General features: G+C 38.3%; 1 protein-coding gene across 2 annotated transcripts in view; it reads right to left on the reverse strand.

The window, feature by feature from the left end:
* Positions 1 to 2,211: 2,211 nt before the first annotated feature.
* The window catches only part of CANX (calnexin), a 32,947-nt gene continuing 16,606 nt past the window's right edge, over positions 2,212 to 18,552 (reverse strand). For both annotated transcript variants that reach the window (XM_045527739.1, XM_045527738.1), the window contains exons 4-15: positions 18,243 to 18,301; positions 17,271 to 17,412; positions 16,771 to 16,852; positions 16,077 to 16,269; positions 13,789 to 13,978; positions 10,925 to 11,038; positions 9,931 to 10,087; positions 8,667 to 8,882; positions 7,879 to 7,998; positions 6,572 to 6,698; positions 6,315 to 6,394; positions 2,212 to 4,507 (exon numbers count right to left, since the gene is read on the reverse strand). In XM_045527739.1, the coding sequence (XP_045383695.1) occupies positions 4,454 to 4,507; positions 6,315 to 6,394; positions 6,572 to 6,698; positions 7,879 to 7,998; positions 8,667 to 8,882; positions 9,931 to 10,087; positions 10,925 to 11,038; positions 13,789 to 13,978; positions 16,077 to 16,269; positions 16,771 to 16,852; positions 17,271 to 17,412; positions 18,243 to 18,301 (1,534 nt within the window). In that variant the 3' untranslated portion in view covers positions 2,212 to 4,453. The remainder of the gene's footprint in view (positions 4,508 to 6,314; positions 6,395 to 6,571; positions 6,699 to 7,878; positions 7,999 to 8,666; positions 8,883 to 9,930; positions 10,088 to 10,924; positions 11,039 to 13,788; positions 13,979 to 16,076; positions 16,270 to 16,770; positions 16,853 to 17,270; positions 17,413 to 18,242; positions 18,302 to 18,552) is intronic.

Genomic DNA, 18,552 nt, shown 5'->3' on the forward strand with positions numbered 1-18,552 from the left:
GGAAGAGGGCGGGGCCTCGGCAGGCAACCTCGCGCGTCACGACTGATGGACAGGTGCTCCGGCCAATCAAAAAAGGAAGAACTGGCCGCCCGAGGGCGTGGGGACGAGCACGTAAGAGACGCGCTCGGACTCCGGAGCGGTATTTAAAAGGAACTCTCCAGCGGAGGGCGGAGGGAAGCCCCTGGGCGGGCCTCAGCCCTGGGGGCGGAGCTAAGCGTGACTGACAGGAGCTCTTCCTGGGGGTGACTAGAGGCTTGCCAGACGCTGCCTCCTGAAGGCAGGCCCTTCCGGCCCGCTGAGGGAGAGGAGGTGAATCCAAGTCGGCGTCCACACCCAGCCGTCCGCCTCACAGCACGGCACTTCATTTTCTTCCAACCTTTTGATTTTGGCTTTGATAAGCTGAAAGTAGCTACGCTATTTCAGCGTCAGCCGTTTTTCTTTCACCTTATCCAGCCCCATAATTGGTCAGAATGGTCCACGAGCGAGTTGGTAGAAATTTCCTCTTACACCGTTCTGGATCATTGGGGCTGTCAACTTCCACTTATTTATGAAAGTCTGAACAAATGCAGAATTCAGAAGTGCAGAATTACTACTTAAAAGAAAAAGCTTAGCAGATGTGAGGAAAAACATAATGGAGTCCAGCTCCATTAGAGGGGGCTGGAAATGCAAAGGATTATGCTTCAGTTAAAAACAGGGAGCCTGGACTGCAAGCTTTACATTTAAAAAATAGTCCTTAAACCCAAAGACAATTCTGCTCCAGTATTGCTAGTAGGTAGAGGGCGTGGAAGGGACTATATGGGGAAAAGCGGAGCAATGAAAGTGTCAGTACTAAAACTAGATGCCAGGGGATATTAGGTACAGGTATTGTCACCCTAATTGCTAAAAGGTTAAAAAGGAGGTGCCAGGAGGCTGTACGTTGAGAGACACCATCAGCAGGTCAAACATTCGTTGCTTTTTACTAGGGCTCAGGAAAAAGTTTTATTACAAATAGCCAAATGTTTTTATACAAATGCAGAAAAATACAAATTCTAATTTTTAATGTAGGAAGTGGGCCACCAAGGTGAAAATGCCCTAATGCAGCCCTGCTTCTTACTTCAAACATATAAATTTTACATCAGAATTAAACTATTCTTTTAATAGAAAAAATAGTAACTAGGAGTACTACATTTTGTGTATATCTTTTCAGCAAGCAATCAATAGTGCATAAAAACTTTTGGCCTAATTTTCAAAAACATCCCCGAAATATTCAAGTATATGTAAAATATGGAGTCTGATTCTGAACAAAGATTATTTTCTAATAAAAAAGTTCAGTGTTTCCTGTAAGTCTTAAAAAATATTATCTACAGGCTAGGCACCGTGGCTCACACCTGTAATCCTAGCACTCTCGGAGGCCAAGGCCAAAGGATTGCTCGAGGTCAGGAGTTCGAAGACCAGCCTGAGCAAGAGCGAGACCTCATCTCTAACTAAAACTAGAAATTAGCAGACAACTGAAAACCTATATAGGAAAAGTTAGCCGGCCATGGTGGCACATGTCTGTAGTCCCAGCTACTCAGGAGGCTGAGGCAGAAGGATGCTTGAGCTCAGGACTTTGAGGTTGCACTCTAGCCCGGGCAACAGAGCAAGACTCTGTCTCAAAAAAAAGAATATCATCTACAAATTACCAGTAGCATCCACTCCTTTAAAATAATTTTTCTGAAGAGATAAATGTGATCACAGCTCACTGCAGTCTCCATCATCTGGGCTCCAGCAATCCTCCTGCCTTGGCCTCCTCCCAAGTAGCTGGGACTACAGGCCCAAGTCACTGTACCCGGCTAATTTTTTTATTTTTTGTAAAGATGGGGGTCTCAATATGTTGCCCAGACTGGTCTCAAACTCCTAGCCTCAAATGATACTCCTGCCTCAGCCTCCCAAGTCACTAGAATTACAGGTGTGAGCCACCTCTTGGGGCTGGCATCCCTTCCTTTTCTGAACTGCTGTCCTTGCACACAATAGAAACTACTGAACCACAATCAGCAAGAGGAGGCGGCAAGAGCTAAATATAAAAGACTGAATCAAACTCATGTGGTGAGATAAGGTAATTATTTCACCATCTATAATAGTTTCTGCACATTAGCAAACTCTCATGCAGGGGCCAATTAAAAGATTAACCCGCTATTGAAACAGTAAAAAACACACATTGAAGGTTACTATGAAGAAGTTCAGTCAAAAGCAGACACTTAACACAGGGCTTTAATGTAACACCATTTAGTAACGTGACAGTTTGAAAAATGTTGAATACTTTGTGGATAAGAAAAATTGAGGAACACATCTGACGGAGAGTGGGCATTTTACAACAATGGGACAGGTAACCAGCATGTGAAATCATAATATAAGTGCCTTTTAAGAGCTGAAAACTGCTAGTCATTCATTAATGTGTTGGACATTTAATCAGGATGCTGCACCTTCAACAAAAACTGAAAAAACGAACCAATAAAAGGCACTGTTTTTGTTTTATTTTGAATAAACTTCACTAAATAATCCTGGAAAAGCAATGAACACTCTAATGGTTTAAAGTTCAGCTGGAAGAAAGGGAGGCATGAAATGTAACATTAATGGAGAATGAAGGCAGATTTCTAGAAATGCAAGGATCCCCCACATTTGCTTCAAGGAGAAATCTGCAGACATGTTTTCAGGTCTTGCTAAGTAATAACTGTTTATTTGCACTCAATACATTTGGGAAAGTCTGTTACACAGCTAATGTCACTGTGACTACAAACAACAGATGAAAAGGAAAAAGCACTGGACAGCAAGAAAAATGCATACAACCCTCAAAAGAATTTAAGTGAACCAGTTTAAAAAAAAAAAGATGATAAAATAAATGGATATAGCCTTCATCTTTTACAAATATACATCCTCCCCATCTCCCCAATATAAACACTGTGGAGTGTCTATATATTCAGTGCAAGGAACAGTATCATCAGAATAAAGCTAAAATAAAATCTAATTCTGAATATGTTTCAGTGTAGCATAATAACATTACACTATAGTGGTATGGGAGAGGCTCTGATAGCACCCATCTGCATTCCACATGAAAAACAAACCTAAGATTTTTTTAAAAATTCTACAAGCCACATAAAAAAAATTTGAACAGGACTGCTTTATTGTGTAATTTAAGACACAAATGAATTACATGAATTGCAAATGAAGGCTTAAAATATTCAGCAGCTACAAAAATCAGATAATTCATGCTATGTGTCACTCCTCCCATAAATACTTTTAGCCTGTGTTCAATTACAGTCAATTCTAAATTGGCTCACCTCTGAATCAGACTCCTAAAGTCTTTACACAGAGTAAAAGAAATGAATAAAAATGAAAAATTGTATTCTATCCTGTACTTTGACCCTGGAAAGGTATGGGTCTGCTTAAAAGAAAGAAATACACATAATCACAATAAAGCTTAACACTATGCAGAGTTTATAATCATTTTCAGCAACGGACTGCAAGCTGCGCTGTGAAGAAAATGCATAGCAGAGGAGAAAGCTGGGAATTTGGGGAAATAGGTAAGGAAAACAGTGTCAACATAGTGGAAGAAGTGATGAAAACACCTACTCCAGAGCTCACATGCCATGCCCTGCTAGTGCGTTCCTTAACAAGCCACCTGCTCCAGAAGGCCGGAGCCCAATGATCCCTGTATATGGAGTATGAATACCCAAGTGCCCATATGAAGCCACCTTCTCCACTAACTGTGAAGCTGTCTGGGAACTAAGCAGTTCCAAGGGCACCAGAACACAAACATTTTATGGTCTAACCAACACCAAGTGAAAAGTTTTTTTTTTTTCTTTTTGTATGTCTATTTTTAATACAACTTAAACAGAACTTCTATATAAATTTGGGCTTCTGTCCAATCCTCTCCTAAATTTCCTTAGGAGAAAATGAGTAATGGAAACAAGCAAAACAAGATTAAAACCATAAATGACTGCACTTTAAACATGATTATCAATTTTAAGGGACACAGACATTTGAATGTTTTGTAATACCAAACTTAAAAAAAAATCTGTTATAAAAACTGCAACTCATCCCCCTAGCATTTTTAAGTGTTGGTGTTATTTCTGCATGGACAGATTAATGTATTAAATTAAGCCAAGATTTTAAAGATTGGCAAAGTTCTATCATTCTATTTTAAAAAACAAAGATGTTTAAAAACAAAAACAAAAATACAAGTTAGTTGCTTTATGTTACATTTCACAACCATTATGTTAAATGTTTTCTACAGAAACAGGGTCCTTTATGTCACAACTGCAATTATTTACTGCTAGATGTTTAAAATTACACAGACTAGTGTTCAATTGGAACCTGTTTATGGTGACGTCTTGAGGTTTTCTGAGTTTCAACCTAAGGTGTGCCAGGTGCTAGGACCACACTTGCAGGGGAAGGGGAGGGAGAGGAAATCACAGATCAAGTTCTTAAGATTGTTTCACTCTCTTCGTGGCTTTCTGTTTCTTGGTGATCTGTTCAAAATTTCATCCTCCTATTGGTTGAAAAGAAAAGAAATTCACTCTAATTAGCACATTTTTGAAAAATAAAAGTTCACCATATTTTCAAGATCTGCCAGGCTAAGAGTGACCCATTTGAGGAAAAATCAAGAAAAATAATTAGAAAAAATGCACCCAAAACAATGGCTGTCTCAGAGGTAGCAGACTAATTCAGTTTAGTCTTTTTTGTTCCATAAACGTATACTTTTCCTCAATCTAACCCATAAACCTTTTCTTAAAAAAACGATCAGGCACTGGGCTTTCACATTATCTTGCTTAATCCTAATCTATTAGCCCGTGGGTACATTAGCCCCATTTTGAGGATGAGAAACCTAGGATTCATGAAGACTGAAGACTATCCAAGTAGACTACAAGCCCAGTGCTCTTTCTACTCTATCACAAGTTCTTAACATTATAAATTACCCTATGAAAATACTCCCTTTACTTAAATGTACTAGCAACTTAACACATTAGGCTGTTTGGGGGATATAAAAAGTAGTGAGACATGGTGCCTACCTTCAAGAACTGAATTTTTGTTGAGACAGAATACATCCATTGAAAACATAATCAAGATATAAATAGCACTCATCTTTATCAACAGAAAGACTGTGGTAGCTGGAAAGGGATAGAGCTTTGAAGAAGGGACTAGACTCAAAAACAGAGGCACTAAAAAGAGTTCCGTGGTAAGCAAAGGTACAGTGATTATTCTCTCTCATACCCCATATATCCAACCACCGCAAAACCTAGATCCAGAACCTCCACTACTTCTCATACCCTCCTCCTCCAAGCACCTTGCATAGGGCCACTATATCTTGCCTGGATTATTACAGGAGCCTCCTAACTGGTCTCCCTGATTCTCCCTGGTCTACAGAAAACACAGCAGCCTCAGTAATCAGATCCTGTCACATCTGTGCCCCAAAGCATGCAACGGCTGCCCATTTCACTCGAAAGAAAAGCCAAGTCCATACAACGGCCTGTGAGTTCCACCTAATTAGGAGCCTTCTCCATCCTCTTTTTCTCCACTCTCTCTCACTCTACGGGCCATACTGGCCTTGTGGACAACCACTTTAGGCCTTAGTACTGGCTGTTCTCTCTGCCTGGAATACACCTGCCACTGACATCCTCATGGAAAAGTCCTTTTTCTCTTTCAAGCCTTTGAATCTTTCCAATGAGGTCTTTAACATTGTGACCTACCCCACCTCCGACACTTCCAATACCTTTTCCTGTCCTAATTTTTCATAGCTTATCAGTTCCTAATACATAGAGTCGTTTACTTCCTTATAATGTCTACTGTTTATTGCCTGTTTCCCCCCCACTAGAATTTAAACTCCCCAAAGGCAGGGTATCTTTGTATTATTTGCTGACAATGTCTGGCACAAAATGGGCACTCAATATTTGTTAAATGAAGGCATGAATCCATGGAAATCAGGGACAAAATATACAGAATGCAGTGATTTGTGCAAAAAATACTTTTCAGGGAACAGAAGAGGTAGACGAGACAGAACTGTGATAACAACTTAAAGTTCCCATCTTAGAAAGCTTTTTATTATTTGCCCTCTACAACCTTCTGCTTAATCCAGAAAGCCATTTTCGGCACAAAAACATACTTTTGAGATTCAGATATAGCTTAAAATTATCAAATGAAATGTTGACTAATATAGCTAAAAATCCCACTTCAACAAAACCAGCACTAAGAGAATTTTTACTGCTACAAGCCATTGTAAACTACCCTATAAAAATATTCCCTTTACTTAAATGTACCTTCAATTTGGAAATACAAAATGCATAACTCCTTTCTTTTACCTCTGCTTTAGGTTTTCTGTCTTCCTCCTCTTGACTAACAGTGCCACCATCTTCTTCAGCATCACTTTTTTGTTTCTCTTCTAAGACAGAAGTTAAACAACTAAGTAAAACCTTACACTTGTTTTGGTGATCAGGCAATTAGCATTAGAATATATCTCTAGATCTAAAAAAATCTTTACTGTAACTTGATTGTAAGTGTTTGAAAACAACATCTTAGGGTCTTGGCTTAAAGCAGGGTTTTGGGGTCAACTTCTTACCAAGTTTCTCTTCTGCTTCCTCCTCCTCATCTCCCTTGTCCTTTTCCTCCTCTTTCTCTTCTTCCTCCTCCTTCACATCGGGCTGAGGAGCATCAGTCTTCTTATACTCCACAGCACTGGGTTGTCTCTGAAATATTCCCCAAAGTGCAACAATTTTATTTACATTGTCAGATATTACGTTATCATATAATTACCGAATGCCTACAGGCACTGGCAAAGTTCTGTTCTAGGCTGTATATAGGGGTAGATATATAGAAATGAGTAAGATATCAATTCCTACCCTGAATAGCTTTCTCTTCATTGAATATGCGTGTGTACAGGTCTAAATAGTCAAGCTGACTGAGGCACAGATACACAGAACAGTGGTGGAGAGTAAGGCTGGAAAAAGAACTTTGGATTCAGTTACAAAGTGTTTTGAATGCAAGGTGAAGCGTAATCCTCACTTGGAAGTAGAGAGCCTAAATAAGATATTCTTTTTTTATGATTGCATGCAACAAGGGCTAAATAAGAAAATTAATAATAAGGCAATAATACCTCCACGTGTATTGTTTTGGGGGGGGGGTTGGTGAGGGAGGAATGGATAATGAGAAATCAAAGATCGAATTATAAAGTATAATAACAGAAATACCTATGGCAGGAGAAAGAGCTGGTTTGTTCCCAGATAGCTGGTTTTGTATCTAAGTTTATTTTAAGAAAGTTACTGCCAAATATTACAGAGAGAAATAAAGCAGGATAAATAATACTAGCAACCGAGGGGCTATAAATTCTACTCCCATCTGGGCACAATAAATGGCCATTGAGGAGTAGCGAATAAACTTTCAGAAGTCAACATCAAATATGGCCCCGTCATTACTGAGCTGCTACAAAGAAAACTTCAGGCAACATATCTTTGTTTTTTTGAGACAGAGTCTCACTCTGTTGCCTGGGCTAGAGTGCTGTGGCATCAGCCTAGCTCACAGCAGCCTCAAACTCCCGGGCTCAAGCAATCCTCCTGCCTCAGCCTTCTGAGTAGCTGGGACTACAGGCATGCACCACCATACCCGGCTAATTTTTTCTATATATTTTTAGTTGTCCAGCTAATTTCTTTCTTTCTTTCTTCTTTTTTTTTTTAAGTAGAGACGGAGTCTCGCTCTTGCTCAGGCTGCTCTCGAACTCCTGAGCTCAAATGATCTGCCCACCTCTGCCTCCCAAAGTGCTAGGATTACAGGCAGTGTGCCACCGCACCCGGCCTATCTTCGTTATTTTTAACATCATAAGAGTTCTTTCTAAAAGTGATGCCAAAAAATAATAATAATAATAATTCATACCTTTCCAGAACAGCAGAAGAGGATAACAAGGAACACAGGCAGAGCCACAGTCAAAATGTAGACCACCCAGAGCCACGGGCGCTCTTCAGCTGCCTCAATCATCTGCCCCACTACGCCTGGCTGAAAAACAAGACAGGATTGAAAGTTCTGGCTTTTGAAACCAAATATAGGCTGCACTGTTTGTTCTACTGTTCAATTACGGCACAGCACTACACAGGCTCCTCCTTTTTCAAAGAGTCCAAGCCAAGATGTCCATACAACATAAACATGAAATTATAGAGAAATGCTTCCATCTTCCTGCTCTCCTTATCATCAAGGTGATTTCACTTTCATAGGTACCAAAGCTGGCATCTTATTCACCTGCAAAAAGCTCCCTTAACCTCAAACCAGTGAATCAAGAATTTCTTGATCTCAGTTATCTCTGGCTCTCCAATTTGCAGCTTGGACATATGACCAGTTCTCTGAAAATTCTGCATGTTAGATATAAATCAAGATTCAAGTTTGCATTATGATATACCCTAAATGGCAGATTTTAAGATACATATACACACGGACACACAAATAATTTTCAAAAAATTCTGCACATAACAAATAGAGAATCTAAAGCCACCATATTAGACTAATGAAGTCATGGCCAAAAACCCAACATTTTGTCTTTAGCAGGCATATGGTTATACTTTTTATGCCAAGATTCCCAAAGAGGGAAAAATAAATCCTCAAACATACCTTTTCACAAAAGTTACCCATAGTAACAGATATAAATGCACAAGAAACAAGCAAACACAAACCTCAGCAGCCCCATCAGCAGCTTTCTTCAGGCCCCATCCATCACTAGCCCAATCATCAACTACTCTTCGATCAGCACAGATGATAAAGTTGTCAAAAAAAATGTCAGAGGTCATGGACCACAGCTCCAAACCAATAGCACTAAAAGGAGTCATTTTGAAAGGTTCAAGATCTTCAAAGAAATCTGGATTTGGTATTTTCCTGGGTTTCCAGATTCCCTAGCAAACAATGTTTAAAAAATTATTTCAGATAATGATCAACAAAAACTTATGAGAAGCCTACTGTAAGATGAATTCTACATAATCAATGGAGATAAATGCTGACTTTGTGAAACTTAAATGAGCAAGAGGAAGAAGACAATAAATGCTACTTGATGTTTTATACCCCTGCCTCTAAGATTGCTAAACTCTGACTACTTTTTCAGTGGTGATTTAAAATAAAATGTACTTAGTCTTCAACCAGCAATTCACTTCTAGATAACTACCTAGACAAATACTTACTACATACATTCAGGCACATTTAAGGATGATTACGGCAGCACTGACTCTAAAAGGAAAACTGACAATCCACCTAAATGGCCACCAACAGGAGAACAGCTAAAGGGCAATTTTTGTAAAGTGAATTTTTTAATTTTATCTCATTGTTGACTGCACAATTAAAAATATATTAAAAAACAGAAAAACATACATCTAGTATATGCATATAGATCCACCTATACCTTAAAGTTTGACAAAGTGGAAATTAATGATTATAAACAATTTCACTAGGATAAAGAAAGGGTCCAAGGGGGCACATTTCATAGACCACTTAGATCCTTACCATCTCATCTGAGCCTGAGACTTTTTACAGTTGAAGACATTAAGGCTAAGCAGTGAGCTGTTCTGATGTGGTTGGGGTACCAGCTCCTCTCACAGGCCTCTTATCCACCATGTCACACAGATTGCCAAGCCTGGGATTTGGATCTTGTGACTAAAGCACCCCTGCCGCCTGACAGCAGGGTGCCCAATCACAAGTTTTCCATTTCTCTTTTGTTTTTGTTTCTAAACATAGTTACAAAGCAATTGTAACAGCTATTGCCTCCAGTTTCTAGGTTTATCTTTGCAGCACCTAACCGATTAAGCCTCTCTCAATTTATGAAGTTTACTTTCTGCTTTTAATTCAACAGCTTGAATATAATGATCATCCTGGGAGCCTCACCGCAGACAAAACTTCTATCTGAATGCAAACAGATCAATGAAAGCAACTCAACCATCAAGATGTACAAACCTGGTAGTTAGGATTGTCCATCATAGGAGGCTTCCATTTGCCCTTATAATTGGGGTTGTCAATCATAGGTCGCTGCCAGACACCACACCCAGGGGCTGACTCACACTTCGGGTTGGCAATTTGAGGAGCCTCCCATTCTCCGTCCATGTCTTCATCCCTTTGGAAATACAAAAACAACAAATTACAAATGGGTTCTGTGATACAGGACTATGAACAGCTCGCTGGCCAGTGCTCCCCTAAGGTCCTACTGAACTGTTTTCACATTGTCATACTATGCAAGACCATCTTCTGTTGTTTGTATCTCCAGTAACAACAGTTTTTCATGACAGATGCAGTAAAAAAAAAAAAAAAAAGTTGAAAATGTAATTAAATTCGTCAAGCTCTACCCTAAAATTTGGGCAACTGCCTGTATTTAAGTATTTTATTTTATTTCAGCATATTATGGGGGTACAAAAGTTTAGGTTATGTGTATTGCCCATGCCTCGCCCCCCCACCCCCCCAATCAGAGCTTGTACTTAAGTATTAAATTTTACTTCAGGCTGGGCGGGTGGCTCATGCCCGTAATCCTAACACTCTGGGAGGCCGAGGTAGGCAGATTGTTTGAGCTCAGGAGTTCGAGACCAGCCTGAGCAAGAGCGAGACCCCGTCTCTACTAAAAATATAAAGAAATTATATGGACAGCTAAAATATATAGAAAAAATTAGCCGGGCATGGTGGCGCATGCCTGTAGTCCCAGCTACTTGGGAGGCTGAGGCAGAAGGATCGCTTGAGCCCAGGCGTTTGAGGTTGCCGTGAGCTAGGCTGATGCCATGGCACTCTAGCCCAGGCAACAGAGTGAGATGCTGTCTCAAAAAAAATAAATAAATAAAATAAAAATAAATTTTACTTCAATTTAAAAAAAGATAATTTATTCTCTTCGTCTGATGGCTGTGAAGAAAAAGATAAATAAATAAAAGAAAAAAAGATAATTAAAAAAGTTATCTGAAGCTCTTACCAATCCTCTGGCTTCTCTGCATCTGGATCAGGTATATATTCAGGCTCATCATCTAACCAACCTTCAGGTTTTGTGGCCTCTTCATCTGGAATCTTAGCAGGGGCATCTTCATCCCTTAAACACAAAAGAAAAAGCCAGTTATGACAACACTGGCCAGTGAATCAGAGTACTCCCACTTTGTGAATCTGAAACAGAGCATTCTAAAAATATTTAGGGCCCTGTAATCCCAGCATTCTGGGAAGCCATGGTGAGAAGATCACCCAAGGCTAGAAGTTTGAGACCAGCCTAAGCATCATAGCATAGCGAAATCTCGTCTCTACAAGAAAAAAAAAAAAAAAAAAAGTCCTCCATGGTGGCGTGGTGGTGCACACCTGTAACTAGCTACTTGAGAAGCTGAGGCAGGAGACCCAGAGTTCCAGGCAGCAATGAGCTATGGTCACGCCATTGTACTCCAGCCTGGGAGACAGAGCAGTATCTCAGGGAAAAAAAAAAAGATTTAGGTCATAATCTCAAAATTTAAAATAATGATTCCTAGAAAATATTTGTAAATCATATATCTGATAGGGGCCTAGTAAAAGAACTCTTGCTTGCAATTCAGTAATAAAAAAAGACCCATCTAAAAAACCAGCAAAGAATTTGAATAGACATTTCTCCAAAGAACATATACAAATGACTGATGAGCACATGAAAAGATGGTTAACATCAACAGACATCAGAGAAATGCAAATCAAAACCACAATACCACATCACATCCATGAAGTGGCTATAATAAAAAAGACTGATAAAAACAAGTGTTGATGAGCATGTAGAACCCTCATACATTGCTGGTGGTAAAGTAAAATGGTGCAGCCACTTTGGAAAATAGTTTGGCAGTTCCTCAAAAAGTTAAACAGAGTTACCACATGACCCAGCAATTACACTTTTAGGTGGAAATGAAAATATGTATCTACACAAAAACTGGTATTTGAATGTTCATAGCAGCATTTTACATAACCATAGCCAAAAAGGAGAAACAACCTAAATTTCCATCAATTAAAGGGTGGATAAATAAAATGTGGCATTATCAACACAATGGAATATTATTCAGTCATAAAAAAAAATAATGAAGTACTGATACATGCTTCAATATGGATGACCCCTGACATTATGCTAAATAAAAGCAGCTAGTCACAAAAGGTCACATATTGCATGACTCCATTTATATGAAACGTATAGATGGACAAATCCAGAGAGGTAGCAAGCAGAGTAGTATTGCCAGAGGCTAGGGAAAGGAAGATATGGGGAGTGACTGCTTAATGAGTACAGGTTTCTTTTGGGGTGATAAAGCTAGTAACGGAATGTAATACTGAACAAGGCTGACTCCAAATCTAATGTTCACCAAATATACAAATAAATTTAGCATATGTATTAGTGCAGCATAAAATTTCAGGTACATATATCTTACCTTTCAGGGAAGAAAAAGATTATCTAGAATTTAATTGCTAAGCATAGGAAGATACTTTTACAAAGGGTAAGAACAATTTATTTCTTTGTTGAAATTGTAACATTTCTGGAAGTCACTGGATTTCAAATATAGCCAAATACAAGAGTCTGACCCCACCTATCTTCACTTCTCATCACTCTCCAATTTGAACCCTACATAAAAGGCCATATAATACTCAAAATTGTCTAGGTGATCACGCCTGTAATGCCAGCACTTTGGGAGGCCAACGTGGGAATATCGTTTGAGCCCAGGAGTTCGAGACCAGCCTGAGAAACATAGCAAGACCCCCATCTCTACAAAAAATAAAAATAAAAATAAATTAGTCAGGCATAGTGGCATGTGCCTATAGGCCCAGCTACTTGGGAGGCTGAGGCAGGAGGATCGCTTGAGCCCAGAAGTCTGAGGCTACAGTGAGTTATGATGACACCACTGTTATCCAGCCTAAGTGACAGAGACCCTGTCTAAAAAAAAAAAACAAAAAACTTCTCTCATGCATGTCTAGATCACTCCCGCTCCTCTATTTTTGCATATAATGTTCTTCAACCAGGAACACCCTCCTCTTCCATCCTCACCACTTAGTTAACTCTCATTTTGCTTTTAAGTCTCAATTTAATTTGCCCTGCTCCCAGAAACCATGCCTGGGTTAGGCACACCTGGTGCTCTGGTCCCCTAGTAGCACCTTCTTGTGGACCCTTACTATAACTACATGCCAATTTTATTTACTTGCCTTACAACTGGACTTGGAGCTCTGGGTAGGCAGATGGTAGTGTCCTGTGCCTTTGTATTCCACTGCCCAACACAGAGCAGAGATCTCTAAGTATTGTTTTAAATAGGAAATAGGAAAAAGGTTACTTTTCAATTTAAAATTTCAGTACTTTAACTTTGAATGTGAATTGAAAGCAGCACTAGAATGGCCAGGCCACAAGACCTGAGGTTCTGCCACAAACTGACCACAGGCAATCTGCATAACCAGTTTCAGCATTTTGTGATTTATAAAATGCTACAACAATCTAGATCAGGGGTCCCCAACCTATGGTGAGTTGTATAATTATTTCATTATATATTACAATGTAATAATGATAGAAATAAAATGCACAATACATGTAATATACTTGAAACCATACCAAAACCATGCCCTCTGTCACCAGTCCATGGCATAATTGTCTTCCATGAAAATGGTACCTGGTGCCAAAAAGGTTAGGGACCTCTGATATAGATGATGACACTCCAGCTACAGCAGTCTACATTTTTTCCTACAGTTTAGACTGCATCATAGATTGTTGAAATTATCAGATCTTACTCAACCAATATTTCGTTGCTAAAGCCATGGCGAATATACAAAATGTTCCCTTATACTCAAAGACAGGCCCCCAAGACTCACCAGTCATCTGGCTTGACAGCATCTGGATCTGGTATTTTTGGTCTTTCATCCCAATCCTCGGGTTTCCGGTCTTCTGGGTCCTCAATTTCACGTGAAGGATTTACAGCAGGAGTCATGTCATTTAGCAGATTTCCACTGTTCACAACAGACTGGTCAACTAATATTTCAAAACTATTATCTGGATTCAAGACTGAAAAAAAAAAGTTAAATGCAATTAAAAATAGTTAATTACCCATTCACGCCCAAGCTGTCTTTACCATAAACCAAAAGATGGTGATGTCGCATAGGAAGCAGCAACATGGAAAATATGGAGGAACGACCACAGGCACTAGGGTCGTAACAGGATCACCAATGCCTGGCTCTTGGGGGGCCTTGGGCAACTTAACCTCCTTTTCCTTTCCTGTTTTTTTTTTTTTTGGAACCACCTTTGAACCCCTTTTCCTTATCTACAAAATTAGGTGCTAGATCCTCAGGTTTCTAGGAATTATAACAAATAATAGCTAAAATTTATAACACCAAAAGACTGCACTTACGGTTATGGACAATAAGAACGTCAAAAAACCTATAACAATTAACTTAATTATTGGTCTGACATAAATTGTTGTGCACCAGTCAGCAGGTGAGTGTATTTCTCATAACCACCTCCCAGTAGAAAGGCCCATTTCTTCATTTTTTCATAGAACTGGTATTATTACCATGTATGTTACCAACTATCTGAATTACACAAATCTTTTATTAAAATACATGTTTACTCATGGTTGTACTTTTGAAGTCCAATAGAAAATGGAAACACAATTTTAAATCCATAAAGTCATCTTAAGTGTGATTTACGCTTAAGCCTGGATCCCACACCAAAATGCCTAATAGGCAGCCGACCAAGTTAGAGCGCATCCAGACAATGGGACACTATGCTGCTGTTAACAATGACAATGAAGATACATTCTTTCGTAGGAAGATTTTCACACTTTTGTATAGTTAAGGAAGTGAGATATGTAGTATATTTAACTTTGTAAAAGTTATACACAAAGGTTTATATATATATGGACAAATACACATCACAATGTTGATATTTCAGATAATTTTACGTTTTTTGTGTATTTTTTCATTGGTATATCATAGATGCACACATTTTGGGACTACATGTAATGTTTTGATATATGTATACAATGTGTAATGGTCAAATCAGTGTAACTGGGATACCCATCACCTCAAATATTTATCTTTTCTTTGTGTTGGAAACAAACCATCTCTTCTAGCTATTTTTAAATATATAATTACTGTTAACTATAATTTCCCTACTGTACTGCTGAATACTAGAACTTATTCGTTTTATCTAACTAAACTGTATTTCTGTACCCATTAACCAACTTCTCTTCATTCCCCCAAATCCTTAAGTGTCTATTTATTTATTCTTTATTGATTGATTTAGAGACAGAGTCTTGCTCTGCTGCCCCAGCTAGAGTGTAGTGGTATCATCATAGCTCACTGCAACCTCAAACTCCTGGGCTCAAGCGATCCTCCTGCCTTGGCCTCCTGAGTAGCTATAAGTGTGCACCACCACACCTGGTTAATTTTTTCTATTTTTAGTAGAGATGGGGTCTCACTCTTGCTCAGGCTGGTCTTGAACTCCTGAGCTCAAGGGATCCTTCCACCTTGGCAACCCAGAGTGCTAGGATTACAGGCGTGAGCCACCGGCTCAGCACCTTAAACGTCTTTTTTTTGCTTATTCACATCTTCTGAATTCCTGTACTCTAAATATATGTTACTTTTGTAATTCTAAAAAAAAGGTTATTACGTTCTTTGCAAAAAGAGGCATGTCTATAAATGATCTCAAACCAGCAGGAAAAGCTTCATTTAAAAACCAAAACAAAACTTACCCTAATAGCCAAATGACTAAACACAATTGTCCAGGTGGTATTGGAACATCCAAAGAAAGTTCAACTAAAAGATAATTTTGAAAGCTTGTATATAGTTCTATTGTATATCCTATTATTCAACATTTTATCAACAAGAAAATATACAAAGGGAAGAAAAGAGGGAAATCAGCAGAGAACCTCTGCATGGAACATAAAACCCTATTCCTGAAATTGTCTCAAACTTCAGTTCTCAGTTCAACCTGTGAAAGAGAACTTTGTTTTAATGCTGACAAAGTAAGCTCATTTCTCCGCTAAGATATTAAGTCAAGACCGCCTTATCTGCAGGCTTGGGTAATTTGCAGGATGAGCAATCTTTAAATGGATCACCCATTTGTAATGCCATAAAACCCCCAAACTAATAGTTTTTCTTACTTAATGTGTAAAGATGTGTTTTCTTATCAGTAAAATAGGTCTTCAGATCTGCATCTGGCCTCTTAGCATGCTTTTCTTCATAAATACCCGTCTTAGGGTTTTTGTGGCGGAAGATGAAGTGCAATTTATAATCCTCTCCACATTTATCTGGACCAAACATAATCGTATAAGGGGTCTTGTCGTGGAACTGATCCTTCAGAAATAAAAATAAATTATTTTAAGTAACTCTAGTCAAAGTGTTCAAAAGCAACCTTTCAAAAGTATATGCTATTTCCTCTTATAAAATTTCAAACAAATTAGTAACTATTAATGTTGAAAAGCTGATTATAAGGTTTTTTAAGTGAAATGGAATTACCAGCAATCATCAGGAAATTTAAAATAAGAACATAGTTAAGTGTTTTAAAAAAAATACATATATCTAGTTTCCTTCATAAAACCAAGAAATAAGCTTGCTAAAACAAAAATCTACACAGAACAGAAACCAGAGATAAGATAAAAGTTGGTAATAACTTTGAAATTCACATTTCAAATAAATGGCACATCAGTGTCAAAGTCAATATTCCTAACCTTCTAAAAGATTTAAACCGCAGGGGAAGAAGTCTTTACTTTCACAGGGCTTACAAAATTTTCTTTCCTTTTCTATAAGCTTATAATTGTGGATGGCCAGCTACACAAAGAAATAGGAATTACCTACCAGGTTGAGTTCTGGTATTTTAGAAAGCAGTTTCACATAGGCACCGCCACATTCTATTCCATTTTGGAAATTGACCTCATACCTAATTTCAAAAAGGAAAGCAGAAACCAGTATGGCATTTTGAAAGACTGACTCTCTTAATTTATTTCCCCTTTTCTCCATTTTGGTCATATGCTTTATCACAAGTCATACGTTTATCCTTAACAAAGATTCCACCTGCTATTGCTTTTTACAGCTACCCAATCCCACAAAAATAAATTAAATTAAATTAAATTAAACCTTAATGCAGATTCCTGGTAAATGCTTTTTGTAAACCAGCTTGTTTCAAACTGATTTATTGGGCAGAAAAAAATATTAATTATAAGATGCTTAAATTCACCCCAAAATCCCTATTGTAACACTCTCATAATTTTTTCTACATAGAGTAAAAGTTTTATAATAAGACGTCTTCTGAGATTACTCTTTCTAGAAAGCTTTTATCATACAAGCATTTCACTTACTGAACAATAAGAGGCTTGGTATCAAACACAAAGGGCTTGTTCAGTTTAGCAGAGATGGCATGATGCTTGGCCCGAGACATCAATACAAGTCCTTTATCACCTGGAAGCTTTGATTCTTTCATCTCATCTACTTCCCACTTTCCTACAAGACAACACAAAAAAGCTCCACACCTCTGAAGGTCCTTTAAATGGAAACAAACTAAACTCCCAAGTTGTATAAGTCTATCATACTGACAAATTTTTAACATATTCCATTTATCTATGGGAGTTAGCCTATTAATACTAAACACATATATGCATATATTTGACAAATATTAGGATATGAGTTTTTTCACTTGTAGCTTATTTATTATGCCACTGCCTAGAAAAGACCTTCTATTATTATTTCCAACATTCAGCTGCATAGGTGATTACAGAGGTATAATACTATTAAATATGAGGCAACACACAAAGATGGCAAAACTTCCAAAGAAAAATCTTGAGGCTTATATTTCCTTTTAAACTAGTCTTTTTTTTTTTTTTTTTTTTTTTGAGACAGAGCGTCACTTTGTTGCCCGGGCTAGAGTGAGTGCCGTGGCGTCAGCCTAGCTCACAGCAACCTCAAACTCCTGGGCTTAAGCAATCCTACTGCCTCAGCCTCCCCAGTAGCTGGGACTACAGGCATGCGCCACCATGCCCGGCTAATTTTTTCTATATATATATATATATATATATATATATATATATATATATATATATATATATATATACTTTAGTTGGCCAGATAATTTCTTTCTATTTTTAGTAGAGATGGGGTCTCGCTCTTGCTCAGGCTGGTCTCGAACTCCTGACCTCAAGCAATCCACCCGCCTCGGCCTCCCAGAGTGCTAGGATTACAGGCGTGAGCCACTGCGCCCGGCCTAAACTAGTCTTAAGAGATGTCATGGAGACAACATGTCAAACTTCTATCTGCTATCTAAACAAAATTCTCACCATCATATTTGGCAATTTCATCATCAGTATCATCTTTCTTGGCTTTGGATAAAATCCACCTGTAATTAAGACAAATCCCAAAATTAAGGTTCAAATGACAGTTAACCTGTGAAGAAAAACAATGTAAATACTCATAAAAGGACTTTATCCTGCTCTTCTTAGCTTACTTAACCACTCTGCTTTCAACTTCTAAATGCCATACAAGTAGTATTGATAACATTATATTCAACTCACAAACCTAAAAGAAAAAGTACCAACCTATGAGATAATTCCCTTTTTTTAAGACTCAAGAGAAAAAAAATTTTCTCAA

This window comes from Lemur catta, chromosome 16 (assembly GCF_020740605.2).
Source record: "Lemur catta isolate mLemCat1 chromosome 16, mLemCat1.pri, whole genome shotgun sequence".
Taxonomy (NCBI): Eukaryota; Metazoa; Chordata; class Mammalia; order Primates; family Lemuridae; genus Lemur; species Lemur catta.